A 21,763-nucleotide genomic window follows, 5' to 3' on the forward strand; every position below is an offset into this window, starting at 1 on the left:
GCTGTGATTGCGAATGTTACATAAACACTCTTTAATAATAGCCATTGTCTCCCTCGCACTGCCTTTGTTGAGGCCTTATATGTAAATGACCATCCCACACATTCTCAGCAGACACGGAGAAGCCGGACAGTTTTTTGTCAGAGGGCACAATTTAAAAGTCAAATAGAAATCAGTCAAATGGATTTAAGGCATGTTTGTGTTTCAGTGAATCCTCAAAGACGTTAACTTGCATTAGTCACTCACGGCACTATTTTTTAGGTTCCCCATTTATGTTGCTGAGCCACTGTTTCAACACTGAATAATTATCCCTGACGCCATGTACCATGCACACTGGAATACTTTGTTGGTAATTAGGGAAAGTATTCTTTTACAATATGAATGTGGGTTCCTGTGACACTGATCCTGTATAAACATTTGTTCATTGAAGCATTTTTTTTACTTAAACCGGCTGTGATTAAAATGCCAGGATATTGAGCAATAACTTATATTTTGTAATGTATTAATATACCTAATTGTCTACCAAGCATAACCTCCCATTTTATGTTTCAAACGCTTGGCATATTTTGACAAAACATAATGATTTAATAAATTGTGCTTCATGATGAAATGACCACAAGGCTCAACATGCATCTCTGGAAGGATATTTAACCCGTTTGAAGACGCATCTTGTTACAGATTAGATCTTTCATCATAACTATGCCATTTTTTCAAGTCAAGCTTTTGCTTTATTAGTGGTTTGGATGCACCTCTCATATTGATCCTGCCTCCAGTTCTCAATTTATTTTAAAGTGTACATGTTGTTTTTCCCGGGCTGCACGGTGGTGTAGTGGCTAGCACTGTCGCCTCACAGCAAGAGGGCCGCGGGTTCAATTCCCGGTCAGAGCGGTCCTTCTGTGTGGAGTTTGCATGTTCTCCCCATGGCAGCGTGGGTTCTCTCCGGGCTCTCCGGCTTCCTCCCACAGTCCAAAGACATGCTGCAGGTTAATTGATCTCTAAATGTCCCATAGGTGTGAATGTGAGAGTGAATGGTTGTATGTCCCTACATGTGCCCTCGATGGACTGGCGGCCTGTCCAGGGTGTCCCCTGCCTTCGCCCTATGTCAGCTGGGATAGGCTCCAGCGCCCCCGCGACCCTAATGAGGATAAGCGGTATTGAAAATGGATGGATGGATGGATGGATGTTGTTTCCCTTAACCAGAGCTTGCTCTATCTTTTATGACAAAGAGCATCCTTGCGTCTTCAACAGTTTTCAAATTGAGGGAAGAGATATCGAAGGATTACCCAAAACGTGTTCAGGGGTATAAAGTTATCAAAAGCAGCCACATTGGAGTTAAAGTCTGCTGCCAGTTAATTGAGTGCGACATCAGGTGTTTAGTAACATGAATAACCCACCTGGTCATACTGTGTGTTCTAAGTAATTGTTCTTAGTTCACACAGGCACATATTGCAGCTCCAATACCCGGTTGTGATATCTTCATCTTTCTTTGATCAGATACTGAGACTCTGATTAGATAGTGTATACACGATTCTGCCAAAAGTATTTAGCCTTTATGTTAATCTGTTATTATGAATATCTTGTTTTTTTTCCATAAATCATAGTTGTCTGATAAAGGTGTTGTGCCTGAAGGTTAAATTAGCATTTCTCTAGATCTTAACATGAAAGTTGGGCTGTTGGGCCTTACACAGGGACACTTCTCTATACCTGTTCTTTGTGAGGCCATTCAACCAAGCATAACAGATATTAGTAGACATGTCCTTGCCAGTTGCTGCTCAATCAAAGTCTGCATATGAAAGTGACCTAATGCTAAAATCAGGCGTATTCAAGCACGGATAACAGAAGAAATATATGTGGGGAGTTTTCAAACAATACCAATGACTCAACTTCAACCTGGTGAGATGGGATCCGTTATGCGTGCACTGTCTGTATAATTGGAATGACATTCTCGCCTCCCCTTGTGTTTGCAGGAGTCAGTTGTGTTGGGGAGAGCGGCGAGTCGGCCAATATGACAGAGTGCCTGCGATGGGCTGGCCCCCTGCCCCCTCAGATCAAAGAGTGCCGGGTGGCTTGCAAGGATGACTGCACTCTAACCGCTTGGTCCAAGTTTTCTGGCTGCGCTGGATGCGGCAGCTCCAGCAATCGCAATCGCGTCCTCACAGGTAAAGTTTATACCTTCCTTCACAGATTAGGAGACACAGATATCACTCGAGGCAACCGTTCCTTCCTCACCAGTGGAAAGGTTGGATTCTTAGGTCAAGCGTTCTCTACGAAGGCCCCCGAGAGCTCAACTCATTTGCAAATTCACAGGCTCATCGCCTCCTCGTGCGCAGCATTTAGCATTTAGAGAACATCTTCACCAACTTCACAACAGAAAAAAACTCACATTCAATTAGCAGCACGTCCACAGCGTTAAGAGAAAGCGCTGCAAAAACGCAAAAGGAAGTGTTTCCAGCAGATGCTGAAAAGTGAAACGCACGGCTGGGACACGTTTGTGTTGGTGAATGTGTTTTGTGATTGCTCTGAAAACTAAATTCACGTTGCACGTTGGTTTATCTTTCTCTACAGAACATCTCCATCGGCCCCCTTCAACGCGCCACTAGACTAACAACACATCATTACTCCCAACACTAGTGTAAACCACAACCTTGTACACATGAAGTAGTAACCTTGTACGTACACTGATTCCAATTCAACTACATCCTTTGATCTTTAGGGTTGTTGTAATGGCAACATGTTCTTCGGTTGCCTTAAGGTCCCTGTGCCTTGACATCCATACCACGATCAAGCGTAACCTCTTTTCTCTTTCTGTTTGTTACTGTAACTTTCCACTGTACCTCAGATCTAAATTAGGTTTCTCACAGCTTGTAATCTCTTATTTCAGTGCAGATGGCAAATCTGAATTACATGCTGTGGTTGCAGACCAGGCTGGATACTATTTGTCTTCATGAATATTTGATCCGATGCCGGAGGGGTTGTAGTAAACACATCCTGTCTCCTTCTATAATGTTCTAAAAATCCAAACACGTGAAATCAGCCTTGCTTTGTGGTGGGTTTTATTTGGTAAGAGTGTGGCCGTAATGGTCATTAAAGCTCAGTATATCGACTTTAACACTTGCTTAAATTTCAGGTGAATTGATGCAAAGCGACGCCACTGTGGGTTTTAAGCTCTTGGGTGTTGTTAAGGGAGTTGGCCGCTTACCAAAACATCTGCTTAGATGATACAGCTATGTTGAAAAGCCTTCTTGAGCCGTATTGCAGTAATGTTCTGCGTGTCTAAACTAAAAGTCATTTTGACGCTCCAAAAGGCTGTTTAACAAAATGTCGTAGTGCATCATGCCTTTTGGACTTCCTCTGAATTCATACAGAAATCATTGGCAAATACCAGCCCTGTTACTACTACATGGAAATAAGGTTGAAAAAGTGTTTGTGCTCGACAAAATACACAAGGGCTGTAATTATCTTGTTTTTGTAAGTCACTTTATGATTATGGTTTATAAATGATTTTATTATTGTCGTTATTGAACAGCCTCCCTTGTATCGTGCCACGTATTACCCATAACAATGGTGTGTTTACAAATAAAAAGAAAAAAGACATAAAATGAGCAGCTACGCCTCAGCACTGCGCTGCTGTTTACTTTTTGTATGTGTGTGTGTGAAAGAGAGGGGTCAGGTTGGAGTGTCAGAAGCTGACCAAAAGTAAACAGGGCCGCATGGGGGGCTCAGGAGTGAGCATGGGGGGCTCGGGAGTGAGCATGGGGGGCTCAGGAGTGGGCATGAGGGGCTCAGGAGTGAGCATGGGGGGCTCGGGAGTGAGCATGGGGGGCTCGGGAGTGAGCATGGGGGGCTCAGGAGTGGGCATGGGGGGCTCAGGAGTGAGCATGGGGGGCTCGGGAGTGAGCATGGGGGGCTCGGGGGGCTCAGGAGTTGGCATGGGGGGCTCAGGGGGGCTCAAGAGTGGGTATGGGGGGCTCAGGAGTGAGCATGGGGGGCTCAGGAGTTAGCATTGTGGCTTTTAAGTAAGCATGTTCTGGAGTCCACGGGGGCTGCTGCTGCCTTTCTGTGAGGGGGTTGCATGTTTATCTCATGCATCTTTCCTCCAATTGCGACCCAAAGTCCAAAGACATGCAGATAAGATGAACTGATTATTCTATATTGCTGTGAAAATGTTTGTCTGTATGTGTCTCCCGACAGACTGGTAACATGCCCAGAATACACATCGTCTGTGCACCTATCTAAATATATATGTTCTCGCAGGTCCACGTTATCACTGTCTTCTTTCTCTTTGGCTGGCAAGCATATCAGTTCACATGGCGTTAACCCTGTGGTTGTGTTGGCACGCTGGATGTGCAGGCTTCTCAGTCACAGAGGCAATCACAGCCTTTATTGGTTAATATGACCCCTGGCAGAGGATTTGCATCCATGCTTGCAAGTTACATTATATTAAAAAAAATCAAGTATTATCTTTCTTCAACAAATACTGATTTATCAATATACTTACAAGGAAAGTGACACCATGATAAGTGAAGATTGACAACCTGTCATCAGAATCTGTCTCCTGTCAGAATAAAGGACGGCTTGATTTGTGTGGAAAATGTTCAAAAAAGAAACGTGCATGAATGATTTTCTTTATTGGTAAACTATTGACTTGTAGCTAATTTCTTCTTCTCAATCAGCATGTTGAATGCTGTATGGGCATTCAAGCGTTAAGTTCTGTGAATTATTTCTGCCACAGATCAGAGAGAATAGTTGTGTATGTATCTGTAAGAGCTTAACTGCAGATAAATGGGTTAGCTACACTACCCAGCTTTGTTACTGAGCCATTTAAAATTCTCTTCTTTGTCAGAATAAGCTTTTAAGTGCCTCGTGGGTATCATTTTAGCTTTGCCTTTTATAGAAATACTGTATTTCTAATGGTCAATCTGCCACAGGGAACTGAATTTATTTTATTTTATGGCTCAAGTGTATTCCCTACTTTATGTCTTGAGTTCTCTCCTCTTAAATTGTCTGATGCTATTATTTTATACTTTTATTTCATTTAATTGATTAAATGTATTTAGTTGTATTTCATGTTAATAAATGGGCCATATAAATGATTAATTGAGTACTTGATTGGTTGAAATCTACTCAAACCTCTAAGTAAGTTGAGGAAGAAAAGTTATAAAGACTGAAGATATAGCACTCCGTTGGAGTGCAGGGAGATGGTTTCTATGGGATTTTTTATGTCCTTATATCTCACAGTCTATGGGTTTATCTAATATTATGTTACAAAAGAGCTGGGCTACAATATAAATGAGAGACTTGTTCTTTTATGACATGGCTGTACTGTTGACTTGTGAGCCATATATATTGTTATTCATTGCTAATATATGTTAGTTATGCAGTGTTAACAATATTAATATACATTATACCTACATTTATATACTCTCTTTTAGTTGTTGTACCAGTTGCTTCTTTTGGTTTGTCTTTGAAGACAGTTTCATGTTTACACATCACTCTCCATTAAAGCCTACTGCACTGGAAATCCTTTGGCCCTGTTAGTTTGGTCGTAGCCTCATGAATTCAGAAGCGTTCTCATTCACTCAGTTATCACTGTGAGATTGAAATCCATCAACAAATGCCCATAAATCATTCCTAAGAACTATTGAAACTAAGAATTGCAGATGAAAAATGCAACATGATTCTCTATCAACATATTAGAGCCTCAGTTGTGTGTTTTTAATCAGTTTTGAAAATTGGAAATGGTAAGCAAGTGGAGGAAAGGTGTTTGTTGACATTTTTACCTGAAGGCGACATCAGTCATCTTATCTATCGATTGACATTTCTATCAAGCTAATTCATTCATGGCCTTGCTATTCCAGAGCAGATACTTCACTGGAGATGCTATCCAGCACACTGCTGGCATGTTACAGGGATGCTCATGGAGCACAACAAATATTATACCAGAGAAAGTTTTTGGAAATCACATTTAATAACTGCAGGTATTCTGGGTGCCTGTTGGTCTGAGTGGTGCTGTTGCCAGTAATGTAGTTGTCAAAGTGAAGTGATGTTGTACTGGCACTCGACAATCAACCACCAGCAGGGGTGTAGATTGAACAGATTGTTGGTGAATTGCCATGTGATGGCAGTGAGTTCACACTTGGTGAAGAATGTTTGCAATCAGACCCACTACAGAAACAGATGGGCTGCTCAGTGGGCACACAGGATGCCGGAGGACACCCAGGATCCACGATGAACAAATAGGGGTGCATAAATATCCCAATTAGCAAAACTGCAGTACAACTCTCCTTCACCAGGCCGTGTGTTTGTATTTATGTGTGTGTTAGATGTGAGTGTCTTTCTCTCTCTCCAACCAATTCTGTAGCACTTTTCAGTAACACAGGTGTTTACTTTAATCCTCTGAGACCGGCAGGATGACATCTAAAGAGGGGACACTCCCATCATATGAAACGACCTAATGCATCCTTTGGTTCCATGACACGCTGACATGTTGGGAAGGGGAATTTTCGAAGGGGTCCCTTTGCCTCTCACTTCTAGTAATGTGAATGAAAATGGTTTCTATTGGTTCCCACAAGTATCCCCTTAATTGCACTCGATTGGATTGTTTCTTTATTGTGAATGAATGCAAATCATGCATGTGGGCCAGTGATTCGCATCAAATGCCATATTTGGTTAGCGATGACATTTACATCAGACGGTAGTGGCTGTCCTTCTTTGTTTCTAATATATAGCAACGCTAACATGTTGATGACTGCCACATATTATGGTTGCTGAGAATCGAACAAGACCCAGAGCTCTCTTATATAACACGATTCAATGATGCAGAGCAGACAATCAATCACGAGAAAGATTTGTCAGCAGTCGGACAGCTTGACAGTTTGTATCTGTTACTTGTCCTGGTATTAAAAGTGACAGTGTCGGAGAGGAACACATGCCTTTCAGCTGCTCTACTATTACTTTGCTGCTCATGCTCATCTATTAATGCTCATCAGATGTAATGGACAGGACTAATTATTTGAAGCCTGAAGTGAAATGTATTGAGTGGTTAGCTCTAATAGTCTTAATGGAGTTTTTTAATGGAGGTCTTTGAAATGAAAAAAGAATTTTCCCCCTCATTAGACAAAAGAGTTGGAGCTGGTGTTTTGTGGTGTATATTTGATTTTAAAGAAAGAAATCCATGCGGAAACAATTGCTGTCAGTCCACTGTGCAGCTTTCCTACCATTTTCTAATATTCATTAGGCAATGTTGATGACATGATTCTAGATTTCTAGATGTTTCACAATCATGATTTCATAGAAACATTTTGGTCCCAAACTCCCGTTCAAAAGAAGCATCAGTAGATCACGTCGCACCCACAGGACATGCTGTGTTTTGTCGAATGTAAGGGTGAGTACTACAGTTACTAGGGGTTGCCAAAAGCATTATGGGAAATATATGAAATTATTCAGTGATATATAAAACAAGACGAGACAGACTGAGGGAAAGTGGGTACACCCAAATGAGAATTACAGCACTTAATTAAAAAATGACTCCTAAACTGAACATTACTGACTAATAATAAAACTGGATATCTGTCTGTCGTCAACCCCTTGAATCAAAAGCTCTCTGTGCACCGTTTATCATTACTATTGAACAGCAACCACTGTGCTGGTGAAAAGTCATGGATGAAAAGGAAAGGGAGGAAATAAACGTGCACCAGAAGACCGAAGGCAAGAAAGGAAAGAACTTTTCTTTCCGTTTTCCCTCCTCAGTGGGAGAACACTAAGCTGCAGCAGATTTGGACTCCTTTGGGTCTTCATGTCGGTACTGTACGTGCCGAGCCTAAATGGGCTGCATTTGCATACAAATGACATACTAAAGGTTAGAAATATAGAAATGTTTTCCAGTTGAATAACAAAAATAATCTTGTTTGTATTTTGCATTTTACTTGCGTAGAATGAGTTATTTCTTGTAGCAAAACAATTACTCAGGTCTAACCTTCAGTGAGTTTAGCTGTAGTGATGTAACAAAGATATTAGTGTGCACCATTCCCTTAAGGGGCTTCAAAATAAAGAAAAGAATTAAAGTTTAATATGCTTTCAAATAATTATACCCGGGGGTCATTCAGAGTGCCTTCTGAATATGCATTACAGACAGGGCTTCCTTGCCACTGGTCATACAGTAGACCACTTTTGACTGATTAGCTATTCATTTGTTATGATAATTTCCTCTAAATGAAATAAAGTCAAACTATAGGGACGAGGTAATTCATCCAACCTTTATACAGGGCTGTGTTTACAATGTGTGTTATGTAACCAGTAGTTTATAAATATCTGTGTACTTGTGATGGAGCCAGGTGGGAACAAATGGTAAACACAATTATGTTCAACTGTGTTGCTGTTGTTACTGAAAATGCCATAATTGCCATTCATAATATTTACTTTTTTGAAAGACATTTTTTTCCAATGTTCTGTTTCACAACCTCTATTTTTCTTAAAGTAACAGATTTGTCTTTGATACTATTTGAGAGAAAAAACAACCTCATAATAATGGGTCGGTTTACCTCGCTCATATTAATTTTTTCATGCAGTATTAATAAAGCTCATTAAGCTTTGCTCATTTTGCAGTGGGCTGCGATCCACTGACATTAACCAAGTGAATGATGGACTGCTGGTGCCTGTCTATGACTGCTGACAGTGACCCCACAATGATCCAAATAAACAATGCATGCTGACAGTCTAGTTTGCGGACCTGCTGGTATTGTAGTATTGTGAATGTATTATGAATGATCCAAGATAAATGAACAAAATATGTTTTATTTATTTTTTTATCAGAGTTCCCAAAATGTGTTGGCACTCTATGAACTAATATCTAATTGAAACAACCAATATATTTATGCATTCTGTACCTCCTACTTTATTCCAACATGGGAACAAGTTAGGTCGTTCATGCCACATTCATTCAGTGTTCATCACCATCCAGGGCACTGCAGTTCTCCATTGTTTTCTCCATCTTCTCCTCAGGTCGCAGTAAAAAGAAGGTGCATTGCCTGATTAAGGAGCTGTACCCACTGGAGGAGACAGAAATGTGTCCCTGCGATGAGTTCTTGTCCCAGCCCTATGGGAACTGGTCTGCATGCATCCTCCATGATCCTTCAGCTCCGGGGTCGCTGCATGGCTGGATGAGCCACCGAGAGGTGAAGGAGTGTGGACAAGGTTTGCGCTACAGAGCCGTGGCCTGCATTGACCAGGAGGGACACCTGGTCGACCCCGCATCCTGCACAGACTCAGGTAGGACTCACAGAAACATTTAGTTTCACATTATTCAGTCTGACATTGTGTTAAAAATTAACCGTTTTCTTGTTCGGAGAATGGGGTTATTTTATTTTATTTGACTCACATATTCTGTACTTGCCAGTATGCAGGCTTGACATCAGTAGTCAGAATATTCAGAAATTGTTCTATAGGTGAAACCCTAATTAAGTGATGTTTTAGCTGGTGGTTTGAAATGGTTAGTTTCTATGTCTTTTGACTGTTTATGCATGTTGCAGTGTAAAAAACACTGACAGCCAACAGCCAACAAAAACAAAAAAGTATAGTGTGTCAAAACTCTTTAGCAGTTTTACAATGCCAAGTTAGCCCATAAGGAGAGACTCATTAATAATTAGTGAGCAAGTCCAGGGTCTGACGGAGTGTAAGCCAGTGGCATGTCTGTCTGACATTATTATTGTGATCCTTGCTGCAGCTGTTGAGCAAGTCAGAATGAGGCCTCTTCCTCCCGTCTGCCAATGTTCAATTTCAGGCTACATGGTGGAGGTTTGCCACGTCCCTTGCCCCCTAGACTGTAAGCTCAGTGACTGGTCAGCTTGGTCGCCCTGCAGTGCATCCTGTGGCAGTGGGTTGAAGATCAGGTCCAAGTGGCTCAGAGAGAAATCTTTCAATGGAGGACGGCCATGCCCCAAGCTGGATTTGAAAAATCAGGTAAGGTGTGCACCAGTGCTTGTATATAGCATCCTGTACAGCACAAGAGGTAGACACATTGTGGAAGGTGACTCTTAGTGTGACAGCCTGTTGACGTGTTAGCGGGCTGTCTTTAAAGTGGGAAATCTGAAGAGGCATTTGGAGCAATCTTTCGAATGTATAGTTGTCCAATACTTGTACACATGTACAGTTCATGGACATTAGCATATTTTATTATAGTTTCCATATGGAGACACAGCAAACATGATCAACCAAGGTTCACCCCATTATTCATTCACATTGTTCTCAAGTCAGCTCTTCCCACACTTGATTGTTTCCGAGGGCACATAGAATGCAGATCAGGGCATTGTACACTCTGAATCCACTCATTTTCACCACCATAGTTCACGCTAAATGTAGACAAATGATTTAGCATAATTCTAATAGTGTCCGCTGTGCCCCTTGTTTTACACAGACATACAGCATTATCTTACTGGGATCACTAATATGGTGCAAGCTGTAGTTTTGCATTTTAATTTGTTTTACATCTCTGATATGGTTTTATCTTGTCCTCCAGCCGCGTTCCAATGCTGTCGCGTAAACACACAGTGAAACTCACATTTCAATGGTACGGTTTATGACCCCTCTGCCAGTGGGACTCCTGCATGACCTGTTCATTTTCTAGTGTCTTCAGTCAGACCAAATCATTTGCCTTTCATGACATGCCCTTTCCTTGACATAAAAAACAGGGCGGTGTCAAGGAACAAAAAGACGGGGTGGGGGAGAGAGAGGGAGAAGTGGACAGATGGGAGCTTTTGATATTCCATAGTCAGGTTTTGTCCGTACGTAGCTCTGAATGTTCTGCGACAGCACACCTCTCATGGGGTCATGGTTTAAAGAGGGGAAGTGTTTCATGAATGCTGCCTCTATGCTTGAATGGGCTTGAAAAGACACTTAAGTGTGTAGAGGTCAGTATGGAGATGAGGCACGGCTGTGCGAAAGATATTCCAGTGTTGTAGTGGAGATTTGTGTACAGATGGTTAAGTGCCCGCTAACAAGGTCTATATGGCCCCAGTAGTCTTGCCCTGCAATAACCCTCGCCATTGAAATTGGAGCTATCTCTAGCGGATTTATCCCGAGGGTGGACAAGGCCTCATTGTTAACATTATCAAATTGGACATTGAAAGTGAAGTACATCTGTGCGAGGAGTGGGTGGAACAACACTACAGTATAACCTCTACTCTAGTTCGACAGGCATTGCTGTTGTGTTTAACAAGGAAAGTCCAAGATGGTCAAAAGCGTCTTCCTGATAGGGTCTTAAAAAAAAGGCTTTCCCCTTAAGCCAGTGCACTTCACTGCTCAGACCTCTCTTAGGATGCAGCGTATAAAAAATATTCACATTCTCTGAAAAAACATCGCCCACTGTGAACTATTCTCTAACCAAAGTGTGGCCTCGCTCCCATCAGCAGATGTTTCCCCTCGAGCCACGGCCAGAGGTGACTGACTTGACAGGGATGAGATGTACAGTGCACCACAACTCATCCTCTCATCACATGGTTGAGTGAGCAGGTAAGATAGGGAGAGAGATAGAGAGGGAGACGGAGAGAAAGAGAAAGTGCCACCATGAAAATAATGAGCTAAAAAGAAGTTGAAAAGCTGTGTAGGAGTTGGGCTTTAAAGTAAACTTAGAACATGCTGTTAATGAGGTAAGATTGTCTGCATTGGTACGATCGAGTGTTATCGAGATGAATAATTCATGCATCACCTCACTGAGAACCTGTCATTGAGGATCTCTTGGGCTCCCTCACCAGTGTATAAGTGGAAAAGAATAATTAAAGAACTGTTTTCAATAAACCCCAGATCCTTTTCAGCGCAGCAGTTGTTGTTTAGCAGATTTGCGACTGTAATCAGCACAGCAGGCCTGTCAAGTTTGATTCTTGCAAATGTTGAAGCTGTTTGCATGGGAATGTAATAAGGACAGTCCTGTTCTTTATTAGATTAGGTGTTGCTTACTCCCCGCAATCCATAATAAGACTTTTCTCTTGTAACATTGAAAGTAAAACATGCATTAAAAAAACATCGTAATCTGTCTTTCTCTGAAAAATGATGTGAGCTCAGCAGACCCACAGACTTCCAGAAAAACAGCTGCATGTTCTGAAAGAAAAAGTGAAGAAGAAGGCTGAGGGGAACTGTCTTGTTTAAGGACAGTTTGACAAAACATGACTGTCACTCCTGTTGTGAAATACTACACCTCCATTTTAATATGGCCCCACTCAGGCATGCTGCAACTTATTTCTTATCTCCATTGTCTACTCCCTTCTGAGAATAAATTATTAATTTTCTTAGTGACATGTTCAGACTATTTCCTCCGTTCACTAAGTTCTATGTGATTACAAGTGAGTGAGGGTGTGCAGGATGTTGTGGTTTCTTCATTGTTAATGCATGTGCCTGTCACTAAAACTATCTGGTGGGAAAAAAATGTGTCCATACCCTGAGAATTGAATTTATATCAATAAAAATAACAGCAAATATCCAAATGCTAATGAAGTAATGGATCTTCAAGTCATGTCTAAATACAGTCCTGCAACCTCAAGTTAAGTGTCACGGTTGAACTTGGGTGTTGGGTTTTGGCACTTGCACATTTTCTAACCACTAGGTAAGGGATGCAGCACATTTTGTAATATTAAGATAACAACATAACAAAAAAAGCACACCAATTTCTTCATGAAAAGCCTGTAAGCTTCAGGCAGACAATTCAAGTGAAGCTTATAAGTAACCAGTATGCCACAACCATCAACATATGCAGTGCACCTTTAGGTAGTCTATTAAAGCTGCTGATACTCTAAATAGATTTTAATCAGCAAGCCTGCATGCCAACAGCCTGATCATGCCACTTCTCAACAGATTTATGACATGTTCATGTGTGTGCGCTCCACGTTCACTGCTGCCGACAGCAGTCTGTGACTCCTCACAATGACTGATTGGATATTAGTGGTAGCCCATAAACTCACACTTCAAGGCAGAAGTCGATGTGTTTCTGCCTGTGCTGTTGGTGGCTCGGGATCATTGTAAGTCTCGCAAATAGTTTAATTCACCGTATGTATCACCATTGTCAACGTTGCATTACAAAGCTCGGTGCTTTAATTCACCAAATTAGGAAATTGTTGTTTGCTCGGTGCTTACGTATCAACATCGGCGGTCTTGGCTTAGTTCAGTTGGAGGTTTGTGTACTGAGACTGCTGATGCTGCTGATGCTGCTGATGCTGCTGGCTGTTTCTCTCAGATCACTTTGAGCTTTGCTGTGATGCCTGTTGAGAAGGACAGGCGAGAAAACATATCTGCTTGAGGGCCATGTCATGGTGCATGATTGTATGGCTGCCAAGCCACGATCTTATGGTGCTGCTAATCCCTACTCTTTTGGTTATTTCGTCTTAGAAAATATATTGACATGAATCATGCTATTTGTCAAACAGCATTATCTTGGCAAGCCCCCTCTTGGTCTGACTTGGTAAACAGAGGTTATTAGTAGAGGGTAATATTTGTAAATTGACTTTACATTTTGTAATCATATTAAATTAGCTTCATGGTAAACACAAATGTAGATGTTATCCTAAAATGTAGATGTTATCCTCACATCGTCTGTTGTTCATATATCATAAATCAGACCCAAACAGCTGGACTATGATCACACTTAATGAACTCATGGCCATCTGCTGTTTAGCAATGCTGCTTTTCAAAGAGGAGATGTTCTGTGCTCTAAGCCAAGACTGTTGAGCTTGTTATTAGAATGATCATACATGATCCACTGCAAAGCAGATGTGTCTTAGCATTATGATGCGTATCAGATGGGATCTACTCACGTCAGCTCATTAGATAGTACATACAGTGGTACATTGTTAGGGAAATGCAACGCAGTGGTCAGTTCCCAGCCGGAGATTATAACAAGAAATACTCTCCTTGCCTATCTTAAAACCCTGCATAGTGTGCTCGCCTATATATTCATATGCATTCAAACAACTCAATCTTAGCTGAGATTATTTAGTGGAGACATTTTGTGGAACATAACCCAGAGGTGGAGCTGCCTCCATCTCAATGTTAAAACCAAGGAGCTTGGCAGGGTAACATACTGGCTGACCACACCAGTTGAAATACAGAAGAGCACTGGCCTAACCGTTGGAGAATTTAGGGTTCTGCGTCTTGCTCAAGTACATTCTGTCATGACTAGACTAGTTTAGTCTCGTGAGACTATACATTTACACTATCTGTCCTGCAGTGTTCTTCGGTTCCCCTCAAGTGTGTCGATTTGAAAGAGTGATGACCCAACTATCTATGTGGAGAAATGTTTGTGCTTTTGGCAGCTCCTTCGGTGCACGGATGCTCTACATGCAGTATGAGACACCTCCTCCCTTATATTTTGGGGCTCTACAACCAGTGGACCACAATAACACCTGAATTATCCGACAACCATAACATCCAGGTGTTTTTAACTGCATCTGACTTCTTGCTCTCTCTCTCGATACGTCTGGTATTGGTCTCTTTCTCACCAACATTTTCATTATCTACTGTTAGTGCACACAGGACAGCTGATATTCAACAATATGCTTCTTTGCTTATTACCATATTACCAGATTCAAGTGCAATTTTTAGGCTTTTTAATGACATTTTTACTGAAGTGCAACTCTGTTGATTAACTTTGTCCCTTTCATATTTGACATATTTAATAGTTTCTCTTACTCCCTAATACTGTTTTCTTCACAAATTGTACCGTAGCTGCTGGTTTATTTCCTTAGTCTAGCTAATTTTAGCATGGCTTGGCTTTTAATATACCTGATCCTCTGTTCTCTTTACCACTGTGGACAATTTGTCAAGGATTCGCAGTTGTACAGTTAATTCACAAATAATGAATTGAAGAAGCGAGAGCATGAGGCAACATCAGTGAGCATTATTCAAGGACTAAACGTAGCATTTAACAAAATCGGCATTGGTTTTATTTTGATGATTTTGTACTGCAACACAGAATTTATTTATTTTTTTCCTGAAGATAAGTGGTTTCCAAAAGAAATAGGGTGTCATCATCTGGGAACCATTACCATTTATAGCAGATTTCATAACAATCAAATAGGTCGTCCATCTGTATGCTGCCCCTCAGTAGCCAACAATAGAAAGTCTAAAAAATGGATACATACCAAATATCAGAACTAGATAAAAGAGAGCACGTGTTCTTGTTTTTACCCGAGTGCACACAGGTGCCGAACTCATCTCTCTCCTTCATTAGGACAAAAATCTTTTAGAGCCAACTGCTGATGAAGCTACCTAAGGCCAGTGAGGTGTAATTAACATGAAGCAGTGCTTGGGCATGTGTTGTTCTCCCCCTGTAGGCCCAGGGCAAAATGTGAGGTGTCTCCTGCATTACAAACCATGCATATTGTTAAGGCAGCCTGAAGCGCTGCCACCCACAAAGGCTTCATTTTGGAGCCTCTCTATCTTCTTTAGAGCCGACAGCTACCCAGATGGTCCACAGCGTTTAATTCAGATACAAAGGTTAATCACAGCTTCTATCTGCTAATAAACTAGTTAGTGGTTGGGCGCATATTAAATACATGCTCATCATTTGATAAGTGTGAATGATTTTGTACTGTGAACTTTGTAATCTAAACGAATATAAATACAACCAAATAGGTCTAGTTTTTACCATTTATTTTTTACTAATTAATCAATGGCATACTCTTTATCTGGATTTGACCATATAGTAATTCTATTTGACTATTTGGTTAACACTATAACATCCAGAATTGTATACCTCTTAACATTCCATTCTGGTACTAAATGTTTGTTTAAAATCCTGTTTATTGTGCCAAAGCACTAACATAATCGTTGTAGAGTATAATGAACAGTTATCAGGAGTCCAGATGGGGATGCAAGTGTTGTTGTGACTGTGAACTGTGTTTTCAGTGTGTTTTCCTTCAAGTACACATTGCTCATATTTGAACTGAGAGGAGAAGGGTTAGGGGAACTCATTCCCAAATGTTTGTTTAAGTATGTGACAACGATCTTTGACCATAGCTATTATTGAAGGTGGATGCAGGGTTAAGTGCTATTGCATTTCTGTCTTGCTAAGCTGTGTCTTGGTAATGGAGAACAAAGTAAATGACTAATGGAAATTATTTTAGAGCTAGAAAAGGAGCTTGATGACTAAATTATTTTGCGTAATTATGGAAAGTCACGGCATCGCCCCGCGGTGTGCCAAGAAGCATGTCAGACATAAATCTTATAAAGCCTTGTAATATTTATCGATGTCCTCTAGGGTGAGAGACCTAATTGGAAGACAGTAGGAGAGAGAGTATGATATAGAAACCAACTCAATGGTCAAAGATCCAAAATAAGTTTAGAGCAGTTACAGTCGTGTATCTGGAGTCCACCTATGGGTGCTTGTGTGATCGGCTACTCATAACATGGAACAACTAGAAATCTGCAGATCTCTGCCAGGTGTGTCAAACACAGCTATATTGTTTGATGGAATGAATACAAACCATAATTGGCCCCTGTCTGGACTACAAGAATTGCAGATGCACTTTTCACTCAAACTTCTAACGCAACAGATACGCTCTCGTATTTATCTATGCTGCTACCCGCACCAGCTCAGTGAAGCTAAACTGTAGTCCACAGTGCCACACTTCATGTTGAACGATTAACTCTGAACAGGAACTGTCAATCCTGCTGTGTGTTTAGTCTCTTTATTTCTGTTAGCTGTATAAGCCCTCTTAGCTGCTAGACTTAGCCAAACACACTGCAGGACTCTGGTGCCACCACATGCAGAGACGGCCAACTATACCTCTGCTCCTGCTGAGATTGTCATATACGGTAGTCTATGATGTCATACACAGTAGTCTAATGCGCTTGCGCATATACTGGGGGTTATACGGGAGTTGGGTTTATGCATGTAAAGGTAGACACATGGTGATGCATTAAAACCAGTTGAGCAAACTAAGAAGCCTATATTGCCTTGATTTACAGAGATGACACCATTTGTAATGTACTACTATGACGCCATCAAAGGGGGCCAATTTATCAACCATTTAAAGCCACGGTGTGTACAGTATGTCGGATATTTGAAAGGCCGATACACATTAATCTGCAAAATGTTGTCGGCCTTGTTTCATCTTTTCTCATAAATTATTTACAGAGGCTTAGATACATTTTTCAGCAACAGGCATGCATCCAAATAGTTACATTATATGTTGGCACATTTTCAACTTTTTGTATGCAAGGTTATTTGAGAGGTCCCACTGTGTTTCTCAGAGGAGCCATTGTCTCATCTCATCCACAGGCCGGCTGACACTAATAGTGCAGTCTCTTTGAAGCTGTGATGACACCATGACAATAAGAAATATTTAGTGGTGCTGCTAACACTGCAGTGACTTTGTCTCTGCTAACCCTGATGCTGGAATGGTTGTTTGCAGTTGTGTAAATTGTTGGTAAATAATAAACACAGATGGGTATGTATTTTAAATTCACTAAAGTAGATTTGAGGGCTTTTACAAGGAGACCTGCTTGTTCTGTCCTTATTTTCAACAGCTGCTGTTACTATAAGCAACCACGACACATTCGACTGAGACTCACATGTTAAATAGCAGACATCATTGTCGGCAACATGTTCTGTATGAGAAACCGACCAAATGATAATTACTTTGTGGTTGCAGGTTGTCCTTCACAATTACCACAGTAAGGTGATAATTATTCAGTTAGTTTTTTTGCCCACTTCAATAGCTAAGCTGGCAAGTAGAAGTTTGCCACGACTGTTAGAGCAGCTGAGAACTACACAGATTCTTACCCAAATCCTGAATATCGTTGTCAAAAGTAATGTGACATGGTAAGTAAAGGTAATAGCAGAAAAGTGTACACAAATGTAAACATGCACTCATTGTAAGCAGACGCCACCGCAGCAATGGAGACTTGTATATTTCTGGTACGTCCTCAGATTTTTGTGTAAAAGAGTCTCTTTAAGACTTTCCATCCAATGTACTTTGTGTTATCAATAATAATGTACCACTCCTGCAGGAGGGCTTGTTGGTGCTTTGGGTGTCCTGTTGTATATGTGAATGTATGCACATGCATCATCATCGTGTTGACACATACAGTGTGTGTGTATATGTGTGTCTATGTGCATGGAGTTTTCATCACGTTTTAACAGGTGTGTGTGTCTTTGTTTTTTTTGGATGCAAGTCATAGCCATTATCTCATACAACAATGGAGAGTTTGACAGTAAGTCAATTCCAACTTTACATGCCATGCATTTGGAAATTTGAATGCGCACATTTTAAAACCTGGGTCTTTAATTTCACGAGGAATAAAAACCTAGTCATGGGTTTATCCCGTTTAGATGTGCAGTCGTAAAGGAATGCATGAAGGTGGATGAAGTGACTTTTGGCATTCGGAGGGCTGGGTGCATGCTCTTGCTCTGACCGTGGCATGAAGCCTCCAGTGGCTCAAACGCTACTCTAACGGGAATGTCTGTACTCTCTTGGGTCAGAGATTTTATTTGAATGTCCGTTTAACTCTGAAAAAGGTAAATCAGGACAGCCTGAGCAATTTCTTGTCAGCAACATAGCAGTTACTTTTAGCAAACCTTGTTTAGATACAGAGCACACAACCTCTCTGAGCATATGCTCGTTCGCGTCGACTTCCCTCTCACCATCTCCAGACAAATTAGTTTATCGGAGTTGCCTTCAGCTGCAGAACTGGCCATTGCACAGCTGTTGCAACCAACTGCAGCATTTTAAAACTCTCAACACTATGAATCATACGTCTTGGCCAAATATACAGGGCCACTAGATACACTGCAGATGATGGAGTATGTAATCATCCTTTACTCTCATTAATGAAACACAGAGCAGAATGCAATATTTTTTTTAAACCTAATTTAAAAACTATACATTTCTGTCACTGCAGGCAAAATCTAAACTAATGATCATATCATTGTTCTTCTCTCCCCTGCCCAACTTCTGGCTTGTCATGCACTGCTAATATGGACATCCACGCAGGCTCAGGTCAGTGCCGTTCATTCTGTACACACACTCTGCTCGAGCTAATGAAGACGAAATGCATGACAGATCTGTCCGAGTCACACATACTCCTGTGGCCCTTTTGGTCGTTCGGTCAGGAGAAAGAACAGTAGCTTGATTGGAGACAGTTTTACATGGATGGAAATCAGTTATGTAAAGTGCATTTAGATAATATTCCCATCTGCTTTTTAACTGTAGGAACTCGGATTTACATTTTCTAAAGAAGAACTTGTTATCATATTATATGAATAGTCAATAAGGCTTTTTGAGAGTATGCTCAAATAAACTGGACTCATCCAAAAATATGTATTTAATTTCAGAGGTGTTTCAAAGAAAACTAAATAGCAGAAAATAGAAATTGATTGAGATTCCCCAAATATTGTTTAACCAATGAGAGAATCCGGTCTGAACCAGCTGATTCTAACTGGTCGCCTATTATGCTATGATGAGAGCTCTTTGTAAATGTGTGTGTAGATGTACTTGGGAGCAAATCTTCTGCTCTGTCTGTTTATTCTAGTGCACCAGCTTTAACCTGACAACACATGATTAAATATATATATGACATATTGTGTTTTGTGGCACCATAACCCATTTGGTTTGTGCCAAATTCACATGATGTATTACTCAACAAATGTTGCCGGTGCACAATAAATAGTTAATATATTTTGGAAAATGACTGGAAAGTTTTTTTTATGTCTTTGAAAATGAGCGGTTAAGCTGAAATTGGGTTCCTACAGTAGTAGTGGAGAAAGTGAGAGCAGAGCATTTGCCAGTTTACCCAACAGGGGCATCTGCAGGGACAGATGGGAGATGATGAGGGTGTGTAATAGGCATCTGTGTGGCCCGTTGGGGAGGAAATACTCAACACCGACTACCTGTCTATAGTCTGAACACACACACACACCTACATACACATACACTTACAGACACCCATTTCAGCTCGTCTCAGCTTTTTCCACAAATTGTCCTCCAGAGCACACCTTTTACTATGGCAGACTGTTACTTAGATTGAGAGTAAACATGTGTTTACACGAACATCGCGCTCACTGGTCCCTTAGTTTTACAGACATGCCAGAGTCACTAGATGAGTGGGGAGAAGTGAAAATGCTCAACATCCTACTAATTTCATCCTCAGCTGAGGGGCCTATTGCCATGTCATTGTCATTATAAAACACCTGCATGCTGTCCTCTCCATATCATGCATAGAGTTTATTTGTAAAATTATAATAATACCACATTCTTGTCCTTTTCTGTAGTGGTAACATGCCAGCAGTTAGTTCAGAGCCCCGCTGTAGTGTAAGGGTCATTTTCTTTATTTTAGGGGTGAAACATTCATTTTAATTTCTGATACTCACCGTCTGTCTATTCCTATGCTCATACTCTGAATGTGGAAAATATAAGCGACACCATCCTGATATCAAACTCTAGCATCATTGGCAACACCTAACTGATTTTTGTCTTAATTGGGTGTAGTATACACTTTAAAATGTCCCAGGGATACAATATGCATATTCATAACTGCACAAGTGCTTTATTTTAAATATGAATGCAAAAAATTGAGAATACAAGCCTATATTGTATTCTTAAACTGATTGCTGACATGGATAACTCCGAGGTTAAGAGAACTAAATTATACCTTGTGAGGTATATTACCAAATGAAATCCCATAAGGAATTCTGGTTTGACCTAGAGCTACCTCATTAGTGTACTATGGAAAGTGAAAGTGACCCTAATATCTTCTACCTTCCCTAAAAGTGTATGCACCCACTCTATAAATGCACATGCTTGCTTTTGTATGTGTGTGTGAGCTGATTTATATGCGGTTCCATTGCAGTTTCCATTATAATCCCTTGTGTGTATCCCTTTCCTTGTCTGTGTGTGGGTGTGTGTGTTTGTGTGTGTGTGTGTGTGTGTGTGTGTGTGTGTGTGTGTGTGAGTGCGCGTGTGTGTTTGCTTGCACATGCAGGTATATGAGGCGGCGCCGTGCTACAGTGAATGCGGCCAATACGAGTGGAGGATCGAGCCGTGGTCCATTTGTACCATCAACACTGTGGACGACCTTCCAGCCTGCGGGGATGGAGTGCAAAGCCGCAAGATCAGGTCAGTGAGCGGGTTAGGTTTGGCAGCTGGCTGGCTTGGCACCGCAACACACGTTAACTGGCAACGTTACTTTCGCTGGCACTCAAACTGGTCCTGACACTTGCAATGCCAGGGGAAAACAAACAGTCAAAACAAACTACTGCTTCCTGATGAGTTGTTAGATTATTTTTTTTTGCACTGCCTTTTTGTGCTACTTAAAATAGCCACAGAGAACAGCAGTGAAGCATTGACCTTTTCTGCAGGCAGCATGTTCAGGTGCTGGATTTGGTATTGGAATATGCACCATAGGAAATGAGAAAGGCCAAACTGGGCATCGGTTTTGTTGTCAAAAGCCACTTAACTGGTCTCACACTTAAGCCTCCAGGTGTGAGTCACAGACACAAACTGGTAACAATCAACCACCCAGAAGGTGAAAAAGAGCAGAAATCAAAAATCATCAACTCAAAGTGTTTTTTTTACTGCCCTTGGTAAACTGTCAATGGATAAATACAGAAAAATAAAAGTCACAGAAAAAAATAGAGAGTTTAATTATGCGTGGGCTCATTCTGTTAGGGTTGTGTGGTGTGGAGAACCCAAACGCACGCTCACGCAGCAGTTTGCAAAACTCAAAGTGAGGATCTTTATTTTCGAGTCGGGGGAAAAAACAGCAAAGAATAAAACAAACAAAA

At 41.1% G+C, this 21,763-nt stretch overlaps 1 protein-coding gene across 1 annotated transcript in view; it reads left to right on the plus strand.

Moving 5' to 3' along the window:
- The window catches only part of thsd7ba (thrombospondin, type I, domain containing 7Ba), a 111,274-nt gene that overhangs the window by 70,490 nt on the left and 19,021 nt on the right, over nt 1-21,763 (plus strand). Inside the window, exons 12-16 of the mRNA XM_034561795.1 lie at nt 1,965-2,156; nt 8,998-9,264; nt 9,776-9,954; nt 18,975-18,980; nt 20,962-21,095. Of these exons, the coding sequence (XP_034417686.1) occupies nt 1,965-2,156; nt 8,998-9,264; nt 9,776-9,954; nt 18,975-18,980; nt 20,962-21,095 (778 nt within the window). The remainder of the gene's footprint in view (nt 1-1,964; nt 2,157-8,997; nt 9,265-9,775; nt 9,955-18,974; nt 18,981-20,961; nt 21,096-21,763) is intronic.

Source organism: Cyclopterus lumpus, chromosome 21 (assembly GCF_009769545.1).
Source record: "Cyclopterus lumpus isolate fCycLum1 chromosome 21, fCycLum1.pri, whole genome shotgun sequence".
Lineage (NCBI taxonomy): Eukaryota > Metazoa > Chordata > Actinopteri > Perciformes > Cyclopteridae > Cyclopterus > Cyclopterus lumpus.